Below are 16,420 nucleotides of genomic sequence, written 5' to 3'. Positions count from 1 at the left end.
TACAGCTGCATCATCAAAGTGAGAGCTAAGGGGTCACGGGAGGCAGTGGCTCTAACTCCCCCAATATCAGACAATCAAGGACAGTTTGGAGGAGTGCTGCTCTTCCAGAACCGGCCAGACAGAACTGTACGCCTCAGGGTCCCAAGGCTAGCTCTAACAAGGTCACTGTTTTCTCATTCAGCAGGCATCCAGCTGTGACCTGCTTTGCAGAATCCAAGCTAGGTGTGCTGTCAGAGCCCCACAGTCCCGGCCCTCGGAGGTGTATCAGAAGTTCAAGGTCATCTGAAAAATCAGGAACCTACTTCTTTTTCTGTTCTTTTTAAAATTTGAAACAAGGTCTCGCTCTATAGCCCAGGCTAGCCGAGAACTTTCTATGTAGTCCCAGCTGGCGTCCGGGTAATGGCAATACTCCTGTTTTAGCCTCCAAGTGCTGAGGTTACAGGTGTATGCCACCATGCCCAACATGTATTATGAAATCTCAACTAACTGGGCAAATGGATGATGTTAAAAGACAAAGAACTTAAGCCCACATAAAGCCTAGAAGTTCACATGTTGTGACCCCAAAAGACGGATCTTTCATTGTGGCAGAGGTGGCCACATCCCCTCAGGAATCTTGATTCCTGCATGCTCCCCTCTCCCACCCTAATCTGCTACCACCTCAAGTCCTGAGTGCCAAGCTCTTTCTGGAGACGGTGCCTCCTGCCTACACCTGCCGTCTTCCTGAGACCTGCAAGCCATGCTATTATTTCTGCATTATTCAGCTACCCAAGCCCTCCCTGTGTGGGGCTCCCAAGGCTGTTTACAGAGCATTCTGAGCCACAGTGGCATGGCCCCAGCTCTCAGCTCTGTTGGAAACCATCTGGGCATCTTCGATCATCTCACTGCCTTCCTGGGGCTCAGCTTTCTTCTTTAGGAAATGGGACTGATTCATCCTGACTCATGGGGAGCAAGAGACAGCACTGGCCCCCAGCTGGTGCTCTTCGGTGCCGCCAGTACTCCCAGAGGGACGTACCGTGTGACGCCAAGGTGGGAGAAGGGTCAGGGGAGGAAGTTTCCAGAAAAATTCAGCTCAGCACCATGGATGTATGGCATGACCTGCAGTGCCTGAGCCTGAGGTACCCCAAGAACCCCTGAAAGTGTTCTTTGGGGACACTGGAGGAGAGGAGGGGCCTTGGATCTGCAGGGAGATGGAAAGGACTGAAGCCTGGAAGACTGGCTGAGTCTATAATTTCATCACTCCCTAAAACCCCGTCCTATTTTAATTTATTGTGCGCGTCTGCATATGTGGAGGTCAGAGAACAACTTGAAAGAACCAGTTCTCTCAGCAGCTCGAGTTGAGAGCAGCAGACTTAGCAGCAAGCCCCTCACTGTTTAGTCCTCTGTCTGCCCCCCACCCTTCAATGCTGTAAGTGTTCTCTCTGGCAAACAGACGGCAGCTAGGAGTGAGGGCTACGGGATCCCAGGTTCCCTCCTGTTCCCAGTCTCCATGCCCTTCCATCAACAAAGGGACACACTTACCCGGGCTTCCCTCTCGGCATCCAGCGTCCCCCCCACTTGCTCCTGAAGCAGGGCGTAAGCCCTCTGCAGGGCCTGGTACTCCCTGGTCAGCTGGCAGAACCTCAGATCAGCCTCTTCTCTGGTTGTGGTCTTAACCAAACAACAACAACAACAAAAACAGTCAAATCATGACTTAGGTGACTTCAAGAGACAGAGTCAAGATAGCAGCAAGTGCCCACATCTCTCGCCGGTGTCTACAGATGCCCAGTGAACTGGTCATGCCAGGAAGGAATCAGGACCTGGAGTGAAGGCTACTGGGAGAAAAGGTCTTCTCCACCTTCAGTCCTTGGCCCCAAGCACTTGCAGGCCTCCTGGGAGCCAGGCTGACTCCACAGTGAAGGTTCACACTGAGAAGGACCTCAAGTCTTTCCTGAGAGTCTCTGTTCTGGAGACAGACACCTGCATGCGGTCGTGAGAGGATGGGGCAGGGTGACTGATGTAGCAAGTCACTATTGCAGATAGCGACACTCAGACAGGACCTGGCACTCATGGTGTTTCCAACATGGGTAGGCCCCTCCAGCCATAAGCCACTGAATTTGAGGCCAGTGGGATGACTGGATGAAGGTGCGTCTTCCTGAGGGTCCTGATATCATTCAAGAGGAAACTCCAAGGGAACGGACAACAGGAGTTTGAATGGACCCAACCATGGGTCTGTAAAAGGCTGCTGCCCAAGGAGCTAGGACAAGGAGACACAGGACGTAATGCCTAGACTCATCCTGGAAGTGCAGGGAGCCTTCCCAGTAGGGCACATATGACACCAGAAAGCTACATCAGCACTTGCCACAACCAGATGGAATCACCCTGCAACCAGTGCATACCTTTTACAACAGGGCTCAGGAGACAGCCACTGAGAGGTACAGGGAGAACAGGCAGAGGAGCCTGCTGTGGGCTGCGGCATCAGGGGAAAGTCTGTACTAAATAACACCTAGAATTTATGAACGTCACCCAGTGTGACCACTTCTGTCACCTATGTGGGGGCAGCAGTAAGAAATAAGCCACGTGTAATTGTATCTGCAATGCTGAGCACAGGGTCAGTATCTGGGTGTGTCCTTAGCGGTCTGAAGTCTCAAGGGAGATCCGCTCTGGGGAAGGTGTTCATTGGTTCCCCGCAAGGCAACAAGAACCAGCTTTCCCTGCTCTGGGGCTCTGATAAGGCACAGCAGGACTGGCCCCAGAGAGGAAGCAGTCCTGGCCAACAAGAAGGTGGGAGGTCCCCAGCATACAGCTGTTTGCTTACCTCGTCTAAGTCCTCCTCAGGCGTGGCTGGGGTTCGGTCCGTTCTGTCAGTGTTGTAGGATGTCTCGGACAGCGTTTCTGAGTCCACGGACTCCTCGTCAAATCCAAAAAATGTCTCCACAACATGCTTCTGTAAGAGATCGTGAGCATGACATCAGGAGCAGGAGAGAACAGCTGCCTATCCGTGCCAGCCCAAGGCAGAGGGGCTCAGAGCCCATCTACAGCTGCAGAGGACAGAGCGAGCTGCTAGGGCAGCTGAAGATGTGGCTAGTGTAGCAATGACAGCTTGGCAGGAGGTGCCACAGGTAGAGAGGTCTATGCAACTCCTGGGTTGGCCTTAAACACAGGGTTCTCTGAGCCTTAGGTCCCTCCTGGCAAGAGATGAGCTGCCACCCTTCAGGCACAAAAGGGACCTCACCCACTCTGCGGCGCCAGCACCAGGAGCAGTCTAAGAGCTGAGTGGGACGTCTGGCTCCAAAGGGAGCTGCGACATGGGTTGCCAGGAAAGGGGCACATGATCAGGAGAACAAAGACCCCAGGGCTGAGCTGGAGAAGCAGCTGCATGGCCCATGTCCTTCCCAGGCCTGCCTAAGAGGCAACTTTTCTTACCTTTTGAGGACAGCACACTCAGAACACTTACACAATCAGAAAGAATGGTGGAAGAACCCCGAACTCATAACCTCAGATCCCACAGTTTGAATGTCCTATGTGCCAATGACCCGAGGCTCTGGCCACACCTCTCTCACTCCAAACTCTACAGGACGTGGGGCTTTACTCACTCATTCACTCATTCATTCATTCATTCATTCATTCATTCAGTAATTGCTGGCTGAACAGATTCTGTGAGCCAGACAAGGTTGAACCTAGAGATGCATGGTTAAAACCAGGCGGGGTAGCCATCAGGGGAGTGCTAGCTGCAGAAGACTACCACCGTCAACCATCAGTCTCCATGCGCAAACCTGCTCCTGGCTCTAGGTACACTGCTCTTTATTCTCTTCCTAAACATCCCTCTTTGAGAGACTTCCTCGCCTTCACAGAGGGCTTCCTATGCCCGTGAGAGAACAGCAGCCTCGCTGCAGTGGTCAGCTCTGGGCTCCCAGAAACTCCTTGAGTTCCACACCTCTCCCCACCCACGGAGGAGGAACGGTGCACCTCACACCCCAAGGGCATCTCCTGCTCTGCAGGTTGACGCCAATGTGCGTTTGCAGTCACACGTGTGCAGATAGAGAACATGGAGGTTTGGGTCACGAGTGACAGCACCACGAGGAAGTCCCTTTCACGTTGCAGAGAAGGGGCAGAGAGGGACTTCTCGGCCACCTTTCACAGTTGAGGTTTCTACAGAGGGTTTTACAAGGCACCAACTCTCTCTCTCCACCAGAACGTTCGTCAAGTGATTTGGGGTTTGTGTGTGACCTCTTTGAAGGTTGACATGGCCAGAATTTACTGGGTATCCCCCTGCCTTCGTGCCCAGGTGGGCTGGAAGGTAGGGCAGTGAAACCAGGCTTGGTTTCATCTATTCCAAGTGGCCTTCAGAATTCTCCCCTGCCCTCAGAAAGGAAGTCCCAGGCCCACAGGTATTAGAAACTCCAGGGAGCAATGGGGTCTACACCGTAGCTCACCTCTGCCCCAAGCTCCACACCCACCCCTGCTGTCGTGAGCTGCTGCCTGGCCAACCCTATTTTTCATAAACACTGCTAATTGCCTGGCCTCTGGGGACAGAGCTGTGAGCTGGCTGTGCTAACTGGTGGCTGATGGAGTGAGGTCTCTGCTCCTCCCCCTACCAAGTGGGCCCCAGGAAGATTCTAAAACGACATACCTCCCAAGATCAGGGCACGGGGTTTGTTAGCATTCTGGATGTGTCTGGGGCTAACAGTCCTGCTCCATTACCTAGGCTAACCTGCTTCAGAAGCCAGGGAGACCGTTAATTAAGTATCAACGACAGCCTAATCACAAGGTTTTGACTGCTGATGTTCCCAACTCAGCAGCCCAGGGTCTGGCCCAGATGGAGCCTCACAGCAGACCAGCCCCACAGAGAGCCCTGCTGCACCAAGGGGAGCTGGGAGCTACTTACAGGGTGGAAGCTGGCCCAAACCAAGAGTCTCAGTGAAATCCTGCCAGTGGAAATGAATCCATAACTATGTACAGTCGTGCATTTCCCCAGCAGCCCCAAGACAGCTGAGTTCCGGCGCCTGTCAGGCTCTCAGGACACGTGGGTGGGTCGGGACACATGGGTGGGTTGGGACACGTGGGTGGGTCAGGACACGTGGGTGGGTCGGGACATGTGGGTGGGTCAGAACACATGGGTGGGTCAGGGCACGACACGTGGGTGGGTCGGGACACGTGGGTGAGTCGGGACACATGGGTGGGTCAGTTTGTCTCCTTTACAAACTCCTTGTTGCCTTATTTTCCTTTTTAAATAACGTCTCACGTTGTGCAGGCTGGCCTTGAACTCCATCCTCCAGCCTCCACCTCCCTCAAGGTGAGATTACAGAGGTGTGCCCATAGGTGTGCCCATAGGCTGTCCCATGCCTGGAAGAGCTCCTTTGTCTAAGCCATGAGATGACAGAGAAGCCGGTACAGCCACCCCACCTGGTACAGCTTCACCCACACAAGACAAAACAGAAAAACCAGCTTGGTGTTTAAAGTGAACATAGTGGCTATCTCCTTGAAAATCGCAAAACTTGTTCCTGGCTGTTTCCTCGACACACAGGAGGCGGCCCACACCTGCTTCCAGAGGCTGGGGGAGAGCCACCAGGAAATGTTGCTTCCTGCAAGCTGCCGAGTGCCGAGTGGTGGCCTGTGCTCCTTGATTCTAAGCTCCCTGGGCATGGACTCCCTGCAACTCTTAGACAGGAGAGTTCCCAGAATGAGGGGCTAGCTCCTCTCGCTCACCCTCCTCACAGCGCAGGTCAGTCTAGCCGGCTGCATTTCTATAAACCAACCCAAAGTTTAGAATGTAGTTTGGGGGCTGGGGGTGTCTTTTGGTTGGTAGAATGATTATCCAGCATGGTGAGGGGTGCGTGGCTGTGGGGTGCTGGCAGCTATGAGTCACTGGACACACAGCATGTGATGGAGGTAGAGACTGGAGGGTCAGAAATTCAAGGTCATTCTCAGGTACGTGGTTAAGTTGGAGGCCATGCTCACTGAGCTACTGTGAGATGTGTGTGTGTGTGTGTGTAATGTAATTTTCACCAAAATGCCTGCAGATCGAATGTTTCTTCTACACACACACACACACACACAAGCTCACGCTTTGCAAATAGAAGGAAATCCTCTCTCTCTCTCTCTCTCTCTCTCTCTCTCTCTCTCTCTCTCTCTCTCCTCTCCTCTCCTTCACTAGACCCAGCATCTCATCAACTCCTTTCTTTACCTTCCCAGCATCCAGTCAGAATCACCTGAGAGATACAGGATCTTCCAATGGCAGCCAGGAGCTGCCAAGACCCTCCCCACCCCAGCGAGCTGCATACCTTCATGCCTATAGGTCATCTCCTGGCAGCCAGAGAAGTAGAGGCACACGAGGGCACAGAGGCAGAGGAAGAAGGAGAAATAAAGCACAAACAGGATATACTCCATGCTGGGGATGGTGCAGGCGCTGCTAGCCTGTGCTGGCTGGACAGGCCATCCCCAGCTTCTCTCTAACCCCAGGAAAAGGCACTCCTCACAGCTTCCTGAATACTGTCAGCAGCAGAAGCTGGAGGACAGGGATGCCCCAAGGGTGTCCCCTTGGTAACAGCGATGCTGCCTTGGATCGGCTCCCAGGTGCTGGTGACAGAGCTATCAACGGGGAAAAGCCAGTTTCCAGGCCAGCCCCAGGTATTCATCATAGAGCACAGCTTCTAAACCAGCATGTCCTCTGGGAACTTCCCTCCTAGGACTCAGCAGCCTCCATTATGCCCATAACTGTTGTCAACAGTTTCGGGTCCCTGGATAACTGTCAAGTCCCTGGGCACAGCAGTAGCAACGGTACCATGATGAGAGCCTGCTGCTCTGTGCCAAAGTCAAAAAGAACTGGGTGCCTCATCCCTCGCCTGTCTGGGACATCTTCCAGCTAATCGCCATCACCCATGGGTGTCCTGGGCACACACAACCCACTGTTGTCTCTGAAGTGTGTCACTCAGGGCTTATTTGCCTTAGCACTTACACGGCCTGGCACAAACCACTACAGAAAGTCAAGGGGAAGCTGTGCCTCCTAAGTTACAGGGGAGCCATCTGTCCCTGGCCTAGACAGAGGTCCAGGGTTGGATAAAGACATGCAGCCCTTACAGAAGTGCTACTAGGACAGGAGAAGTGGCCCCTCATCTCTCCAACATGAGGAAAGAACCAGCCCTGCAGACACACTGGGCATAAAATGTACGGCAGCTTCGTGTAGTCACTGCTCTGATCCTCTGGGCTGGTGGGGTGCCGTGCTGGCAGCTGTGAGTCACCAGACACACAGGACACGATGAAGCCACACAAGCTCCTGGGGCAACAGCTGGGAAGGACTACCTAGGAGCGGTTTCAGCTGCAAACAAGCATGGGGATAAAGGGGCCTTTAGTTGCTGAGAAGCAGCAAAAACCACACTGAAAAACAGTGGGATGCCCTAGGCAGGACGTCACACCATAGCAGCGCCTGCTCCTGAGATGCCCGCCAACCCTCTGGCCCTGCCTTCCACAAGCAGCAGATTTAGCTTCTAGGCCCTGGCTTAGGTTTGGATGACTAGGGTGCTGTGAGCGGACTCATTACTGTCAACAGTAAGGCGGGGTCCCTACCTAGAGAGGAGGGGACTTGGACTGGGCATGGCCCAGCAGACTTCACAGTCCTTCAGGGTGGATAACACCACAGGAGACCGACACTGGCCCAAAGGCTGGACTGTGGATTAGAAGGGCCTGAGCATCTGGATTTAGCAGGCCAACCACGATAAGCCAGGTAGTTTCAGCTCTCAACCTTGACACAGCCTAAAGTCGTCAGAGGGATCCCCAATTGAAGCACTGCCTTGATAGGAAGTGCCCTTAGTCAGTCAGCCACTCTGGAGGCACCTGCTCTGTGCTGGACAGGGAAACAGGACAGGGGACACAACCCACTGTGCCTGCTATACACAGGTAACTCACTGCCGGTGCACTGTGAACTTCTCTCTCCATTTGGGGGCCAGCGGGATTCTTTAATTCCCAGTATTCCAGCACAGGCCCGGCCGGCACTCCTATCTGAGATGCTTGCGGACACAAGACTGAGCTTCTCTGACTGGAGAAATGTTTATAGACTTTATCAGTTAAGTATCCCTAATTCAGAATCCAGAATCTAAATGTTCGGAGTTGATACTGAAAACATTTTAAATTTCAGAATTAGAGTCTGGGATCAAGGCTTCACAGCCTATGTAGGCTTGAAATAGTCAGACCTCAGCAACGAATTTCTGGGGAACCTCGAGTTATGGAGTGTTTAGTGCCAAGCTTGTTCAGCAAACCACCCAGCCGCCCACCCTCAGTATTTTAACTTCTGTGTCAGGTTGGAAGAGGGCTCCCATGCACTACAGACAGGTATAAGAACCGACACAATCTTCATTCCAGCAGCAGGGGGCGCTTTCTTCCCATTAGTCCCAGCTTCCAAACGCTGAGTTGGCAGCAGCCAGAATCATTCAGACTTTCTGTGCAAAAGGACTTTACTTCAGTGACATCTACAGAAGCAAAACATCCCCCAGAAGGGGAAATGGTGGGCAAAGAGCTCTAGAAAGGCAACGTGCAGCAAGCAGTCCGTGGAGCCGGCTGAAAGCGGTAGAATGAGGTCACCCTGAGGCAGAAACAGTTACTGCAGTATTATTCCTAACCACAGGAGGGCACAAGTGAGCTCTCAGCCGCACCACCCTGAACAAGTTTACTGCCCACACACTCAGCAGACTGTGTGGCCATAAACATTCATGTTTACGAGGCCAATGTGTGATGCCGATGGACATTTCTAGAGTGGTGCTGAGTGAGAATGCAGTCAAGTCCCAGCCGAGTGTAGGACAGACACTGGCCCTGGGGAGGGGCCATGGTTTCATCACTTTTTTTCTTTCCCAGCTTTTCTAGGATGCGGTAAACACAGCTGTGGATATACACTAGCTGTGCTGGACCACGTCCCAATCCTTCTTTTCTGTCTGTCTGTCGGTCTGTCTGTTTTGTTTTAGAAAGGATCTTTGGCTGAGCTGGCTTGAAACTTGCTGTGTAGACCCAAGCTGGTCTCAAACTACCTCCCTCTGCCTCCATTGTGCTGGGATTAAAGGTGTGCACCACCTTGCCCAGCCTCCTGGGCTTCTGAGCTCAAAACACAGAGACCTGGCCCTGACTTGCTCAGCCTGTTGGAGAAAGCCGGGCCCTGAAGCTCAAGTGAGCTGGAGGCCCAGCCTCATCAGCCCACTGCTCTGCATCTGTCTCCTGTAACTGAAAGAGACGGGGTGGCTGTAGGAGAAAATGAGATTGTGGCATGGCCACTAATGACTCCAAGCACCCAGTGAGCTCAGACACTGACTTCAGTGCCACCACAGGCGACCTGTGGGCCAGATGGGGCTCAGAGACACTTGACATTTGACATGCTCTAGTAGTTCTGACATTTGCATCCACATTAAAACTCTTGGGTTTTATACAAAGGTGTCATGACTAAAGTGTGTCCCCTCAAAAGAGACATTGAAGCACAGGCTGTGGTGTGCAGCGTGTGAATTTACTTGGTCAGTGAAAGGGAGCACACTGAGGCCAGGGGAGGTTCTGATTCCACCATGACTGGTCTCTCTAAAGAAGACGTCAGTGTGACTTGCAGGGACTGGCATAGTGCAAGAAATACCCCCATCACTAGAGCTGAAAGGAAAGGGGGAAGGGAGACCTCCAGCTGCCAGAGGGAAGGAGCATGGCCTTGTCAGCACCTCAAGGCCAGACTTCTGGCCTCTTGAATTATAAGACAGTAACTTTCTCTCATTCCAAGAGACCCATTTTATAGTATTTTGTTCAGATAGTCCTGGGATAATAGTATGTCAGGATTTACACCTCCCTCACCTCTTTGTTTACTGAGGATAGCCCAGTCTGGCCTCAAACTCACCAGTTAGCTGAGGCTAGCTTTGAACTCTAGATCTTCCTTCTTGCACCTCTCCAGGGTGGGGGTTATAAGTGTGTTCAACCCCATTTAGGTGAGGACTTACACTGTCCTTGAAATAATGGAATGCCTAGCACCATTGGCCCTCCTTATGCCGACCAGTATTCTGTGCCAGAAGCGGCAGCATCCCCACCACTCCCTACTGTCACCCAGACTCCACCAGAGAGCACGTCCTTGGCATTTGTTATCACGCTTTCACGGTTTTGCTTACATGAAAGTATTTCTCTACAACCATCTCTATCAGAAGATGAAGCCAGTGGGTCCCAGTTCAGGAAGGAGCAAACCCATCCTAGACAGGTGGGCAGGGTGAGGGACACACAAACCACGCCCTTCTTCGAAACCTCCCTTGAGGGTCTCTAAGTCTCCCCAGTCATTTTAGTGCTACCTCACCAGGACACCTAGGCTGCCTCTGGGAGAAAACACTTACATTTTACAAAAAGAACACCGTTCTGTGTAAATCACCAAAGCTGAGTTCCCAGAGCATGGTGTTGGGTGGCATAAGGCAAGGCCAAGGGTCCTTTAAACCCTTCAGAAGGCCTGGGTATTTATGATTTTAATTTTGAACATATATAACCCTAGGTCCAAACACAGAATTTCATTAGTAAGTTTTCCATGAATAAATTACCATATCTAGGTCACATTACTGTGCTGTAATGTATGGAACCTTGAGACAGCCGTAAGAGCCTTTCTTTCAACAACCAACACAGCCGGGTCACACAAGTCAAGCCTTTGCTCTGGGTCTGTGAGTGACCCTGTGGCCCTCCCTTCCTCTAAGACCGGCCTGTCCTAAAAACTCCTTATATGTATGATGGCAGGCTCACCTTGGGGGGCTTCAGGCTCTTCCCTCGATGCCTCTTGGAGCGCAGCAGGCGTTCTCTTTCCTGCAGAGAAGCACACCCACCTGTCAGCATCTGCAACCAGGCCCCGACGCCACCACACCATACAGTTAAGACCCAGAGATTCACCTCTACTGTGTGGGCTAGGACACGTTCTAGGCACCCCACTGAGAGTCTGGTGACAAGACACTCACTCGGGCCCTTGTCTGGGTACAGATCTCCCAAGGAAACATCCACCCTGATGGGCCATGCCATCGTAGGCAAGCCTGGATTATTCTTTGAGTCAAGAGGCTGCAAAGCCTAAGAGGCATGGCCTCGGAGTAGTTCTGCTGGCCTCAGCAGGGTCCACAGCAGTTTGAGGGGCCTGTGACCTAGCTCAGACAGAGCCAGGGTGGAATCTCCTACAACCCGGAACTGGCCAGGTGACCACTTTATTTTCTCCAGTTGTTTCTTCCTTGCTGTGCACATGGGGCTAGGAGCTGTCCTGCAGCATTGCTTAGTGGGTATCCTCTGCAGAAAGGGCTCCTGTGGGGTAGGAGTGGCAGATCTGGCAGTGGCACTGGACCCAGATGGACACAGGGTCTCTCACTCTCAGCACGGCCTTTTCCCTCCAGCAGGACAAAGCTTGACTCAGCCTGAGCCTGGGCATCCACCCATCAGACCCCGGCAGGCTGGTCACGATGGTCCCTAGCTTTTCTTTGCACTCACTGTCTCTTCAGCAAATGTGTCTTGTCATCCTTAGCTATATTATGCTATCTGGATAATGAAGCCAAGATGGAAAGCTATACGGTTAGTGGAAGGAAGGAAGGAAGTGTGGGGGAGACAGGGGAGGGAGGGGAAGACAGAAAAAGGACATAAAATCCTTCTAGGATATGGTCATGGCTTCCTAGCGTTCAAAGTCCACTGGATGGAACCTTCATATACACACAGGTCTCGTGAGTAAGCAGAGCCCACTCTGCGTCTGAGCTCCAACTAAGTCCACTGAGGGCGCCGCCAGGTTCTGTCTTCTGCATAGAGTATCCCCCTCTCTACAGCAGGCTCACTCCCTTCTCCTTTCCACTGTAAGCAGCCCTGAAGAGTCAGTCTCAAAGCCCACCCACAGCCTTAGCTGGTCCTTCAAACTCGGGTCTGATAACAAAGTTCAGATTTGCAGGCTCAAACTCCCGGTATGCAGCAGCTAAGCGCAAAAATAAGTATAAGTTAATAATAACTCAAAGGCCCTGCAGAACAGATCCATGCGGCCTCTTCACCGCGGCAAGCCAGGAGCCCATTGAAAAGTAGGTTGCCATGGAAACTGTTCCCAGGTAGCACTGATCTCATTTCAGCTGAGCTGAGACTCCTTTCTGGAGCATCACAGGGGGCCCAGTGCCTGAGGCTGGGTTGTCAGAGCCCACTCCCATCCCGAGGCTCGCTGTTGACTCTGCCTCCTGTGGTGCCATCCTGGCCAGGAGGGACAACATACCAGTGAGAGGTCATCGATGACATGCTGCTGCTCCAGCACCTGCAGCCTCAGGAACTCAATCTCCTGCTCATCCCTGGTCAGACTGAGGTCATTCAGGGATGTATGTCGCTTTAGTGAGGCCTGAGCAGACAGCTTTTCTTTCTGTAGCAGGAAGGAAAGAGAGTGCCGAGGTGTGCTACAGTCTGAAGGACAGGGCTTCTGTGGGGCTCAGGGGGCGGGGTGACAGACAACTGGTTCCAAGATGGGAGATACAGAGCTGCAGGCTAAGGCCAAGCCAGAGGTGTGGTCAACGGTGCTCGCTGGAGAGGGTGGAGTGGCAGGGCGTGGGGCAGAGGATGTGCTAAGCCAGTCTTAAAAGCTGGAAGGCAAGCGGGGGCGGGGGAGACTCCCCACCTCAGGCTGCCCACACTCACACCTTAGGCCCCAGTATTCTAAGCTGTGAAATGGGCGCTCTGATCAATGAACACGAAGGCATCTTACAACCACCCAGACGACAGACACCAGTTATCCCTGATGGAGGAAAGCCCGAACCCTGTTTCCATATACAGCCCCAACAGCAGTAACTGCTCCCAGAGGAATCCATGACGCATGAGACAGTCACAGGCCATCATCCGGTGGATAAGCCTGCCCTATTGATTCTACAGGGCCAGCTGGGATTGATCCCACTGCCGAGGTGTTCAGAGGGAGGGGTTGGTGGAGATCATGGACCACAGAGTCTGGCCAGGGGCGGGAAGCCGTGGATAGGGGCGGGAAGCCGTGGATAGGGGCGGGAAGCCGTGGATAGGGGCGGGAAGCCGTGGATAGGGGCGGGAAGCCGTGGACAGGGGCGGGAAGCCGACGGGGTCCGTGCTGAGCCTCACCATCTCCACGTTCTCCCTCGTAAGGCTCTTGAGTTTCTCCTCCATCCTCTGGATGCTGTGCAGCAGGTCCTCGTTCTTCTTGTTCATTCGCTTGTTCTTCTCCACCAGCGGCTTCAGCTGCACCTCTGTCTCCCGAGAGCGCTTCAGCTGCAGTGGGTACAGACATAGGTCAGGGGACTGGATGGACCCACGGGTGGCCAAGCTACGCCAGCAGAGCTTCAACACTGTCCCTTCAGGAGTTTAACCCCTGGTGGTCAACCCAGTCACCTAGTTTTTCCTGGCCACTCTTTGGCAGATGGCAGGGCAACACTCTGCAGACAACAGCCCTGACCAGAGCTGGGCCACCTCCTGAGCATGAAGGGGGTCCAGCCATACAGCCTGGAGGGACTTACCACAATCTCCAAGCAGACAGTCCCTAAAAAAGTGAGGTGTCCTTCTAGGCTGTCATTTTTCAGCCTTTGGGAACCACTCTTATGCCGCTCTTGGCCATTTGATCTTCACCCCAGTTCCCAACATCTTTGAGGTAGGAAAGCTTTGTGATCAGATCCACCTTCTTAAAAAGCCCATGGGCCCATGGTGAGGGCCAGACCAGTGAGATTGGCGAGGGGTCACAAGGGGCGACAGGGGGATAGAGCAGAGAGCTGCATAGTTAAAAGTGGCTTCTCCTTTTCCTCTTAAGCACAGTAGGTGGAATGGTAGGGTCACTGTCCAGCTGCACAACCATGGTCAAGTTCTCAGCCTGTTCCCTCATCTATAAAATTGAAGCATTGGCCGCACCTGTCAGCTTCTGTCTTCACAAAGCTCTTCCAGTGGACCACAATTAAAAGCAACTGAAATCTCCTCATATCACCACCACAGAAGTGGCTGCCATGTCATCAAGTCCTCCCCATGAACCTGAACTAGCTCTGACCCTCTCAGCTCTCTCACTGAACCCCCCTTCCACCCAGGAGGGCCATGGCCACTATGCTGTACACCAGAACATGAGCAAAGAGGTGGCCCTGTGGTCACTGAAGCCACAGACACAGAACAAGAAGCAGGAATCCAGTACAGAGGCTGACCTGAGCACCCACCCTCAAGTTCTGTGAATGTTAAACTCTCTGATGTCGTGTGTCAGGTATCAAAGGCACCACGTGACCCGTGAGCCACCTGAGGAGATGTACCCCTGCTCCCATTCCAGGAATGATGGCGACAGACTCTCAAAAGCAAAGACAGGCACAGGCTTCTTGGCATTATTTACAGTAGTAAAGAAGCCAGGAATGGCCTGAATGGCCAGCAGGCAGGCTGGCCATGGCACTGCCACACCACAAAGTTCAAGCCAGCAAAGCCTACGCCTCATCACCAGGGATGCAGGCCGCACTGATGGGTCTAAGCCAGGGCGCATGGCAGAGCATTAACACACAGGGGGTGAGGAAACAGAAAGAACCCATTCTGCAAAGGCAAAATCAAACCGCCAGGCCTTGGGGTGTGGATGTGTTGATTAACGTGAAATGTGTAGACGCCCAGATCAGAAGTCAAAAGAGTCCTGACTGCCTCCTCATTTCCAAAGTTGTTCATTTTCCTGCCCTCCTCGGTAAATTACCATGTGTCATGAGTGTTTATTCAGCTTATGAATATGTAAGCAAGAAGTAGAAATGGCATGGGTGGACAGCCCAAGTCTGATCGTCTGGCTGTCGCCATCGGAGGTATGCCTCCAAGCACACTAGGAAGAAATTAATTTTCTTTCTGCTAAACCTGTGGAGATACATTTTCCTTCACAATCCAGTCCAGAATGAACACCAAGATCATGAGGCTTTTGCCGAAAGGTTTGTGCATTAACATGAAAACTAGCTTAGCTGTGACCAGCAGATGGCTCAGCAGGTAAAGGTGCCAAACCCAAACCCATCCCCAAACCCACACAGTGAAAAAGGATAGCCAGCTCCCACAGTCGTCCCCTGACCTCTACAAGTGGCACACACAATAAAGAAGATACAATGAAAGAAAGAATGGGGGTTAAAAATAAAAGAGGTTTAGCTGTTTCTATGGCAGAAGGAAGCATATTTATGCATATACTAGTTTTGCTAAAGATTTATTTTAAACTATAAGTCTGCATTCATTTCACAACACACACAAACAGAGAGAGAGAGAGATCTAAGACAGGATCCCATGTAGCTCAGGCTGGCCTCACGACTTGATATGAACTGAAAGACAGCCTTGAACTTGTGATCCTTCTACCCGCCCCCTTGCGTGTTGGGATTAAAGGCTGGAATTACACGTGGTTTACGGAGCACTGGGGATGGAACCCCCACCCCATCCCGGGATTCCTGCATGACAGGCAAATGTTCTAGCAACTAAGCCACCAGCATGCTTGTTCATCACTTCTAAAAATAGAAATGTATCAACTTTTATGCCAAGTAAATAAAGAATAAAAGTAGAATTATCCATATCCACGCCACCTAAAAGAACAGCTTTCCAGATCCAAAACCACTACACAGCCTGCCCTGTAAACCACTTTCATCCTGCAATCTACAGGCAAGGAGTCACCTGTCGGTGACATCTGCTCCTCAGGACTGTGCTGCATCAATCTGGAAAGTCCCCACCGTTCCTGCGCAGCGTGGGAGGCTTTAGTGTTGATTGCTTGTGTTTGTTGTTGCTTTCTGTTGCTAATATTACAAAACGCTGTAGAGAGCACCCTATCCAGCGCCCTCTCACTGACTTCCCCAACTGTTTTCTAAGGATGGATCCCTAAACAGACAACAGAGAGATTTCTTCAGTGAGTGTGACACACCACAAGCACACACACATACACAGAGGAAGGGGGGACCAGGAGGCCCTCAGCATGCACTCTCTGCCCCTTGGCCCAGCCCTTTCCTCGCGTCCACAGACGCCATGTGTCTTGCATGGTTACCAGTTCATTCCGCTCATCTGCCAGCAGGGTGTTTCTGTCTTCTAGCTTCCGAATCACTGAATTCAGTTCAGCAATTTTTAGTTGAAATCGCCTCACGTCTCGCTCATCCATATGTTGATCCTAAAAATAAAAACTTTGAAGAAGCTCAAATGATTCCATGGAGGCTCTGCAGACCCAACGATGACACAATGGGGACAGACCTGTCTAGAGGACTGGGTGCTGAACATGGTGGCAGACAGACAGACAGACACTCCTGCTACATCCTCCAGGGACACTTCACCTCAACCCGCCTGAGACCTCAAACACCTCAGTGGGGTTCCAACACCAGCCCAGGGAAGCTGAAGCTCCCACACACGTGCAACCCACCTACCCTGCATGTCTTATAAAGACCCACCACAAGTCAGTGTGGTTTCTAGAACATGCTAGTACATTCCTCCACAGCAGGCTGTCATGCTCGACATTCAAACATCAGCACCTAATGCAGCATTCAGC

The 16,420-nt window shown here is 52.3% G+C and overlaps 1 protein-coding gene across 10 annotated transcripts in view; it reads right to left on the bottom strand.

Annotated features, from left to right (window-relative positions):
- Positions 1-16,420, bottom strand: part of Jakmip1 (janus kinase and microtubule interacting protein 1) — a 121,583-nt gene that overhangs the window by 24,598 nt on the left and 80,565 nt on the right. For all 10 annotated transcript variants that reach the window (XM_026788641.1, XM_026788647.1, XM_026788650.1 and 7 more), the window contains exons 5-10: positions 15,929-16,048; positions 13,045-13,191; positions 12,185-12,325; positions 10,708-10,767; positions 2,795-2,923; positions 1,519-1,647 (exon numbers count right to left, since the gene is read on the bottom strand). In XM_026788641.1, the coding sequence (XP_026644442.1) occupies positions 1,519-1,647; positions 2,795-2,923; positions 10,708-10,767; positions 12,185-12,325; positions 13,045-13,191; positions 15,929-16,048 (726 nt within the window). The remainder of the gene's footprint in view (positions 1-1,518; positions 1,648-2,794; positions 2,924-10,707; positions 10,768-12,184; positions 12,326-13,044; positions 13,192-15,928; positions 16,049-16,420) is intronic.

The sequence above is a fragment of the Microtus ochrogaster genome, unplaced genomic scaffold (genome assembly GCF_000317375.1).
Source record: "Microtus ochrogaster isolate Prairie Vole_2 unplaced genomic scaffold, MicOch1.0 UNK5, whole genome shotgun sequence".
NCBI lineage: Eukaryota > Metazoa > Chordata > Mammalia > Rodentia > Cricetidae > Microtus > Microtus ochrogaster.
Note: the sequence above shows the minus strand (reverse complement) of the source record. Positions and strands in the feature narration are given on the sequence as shown.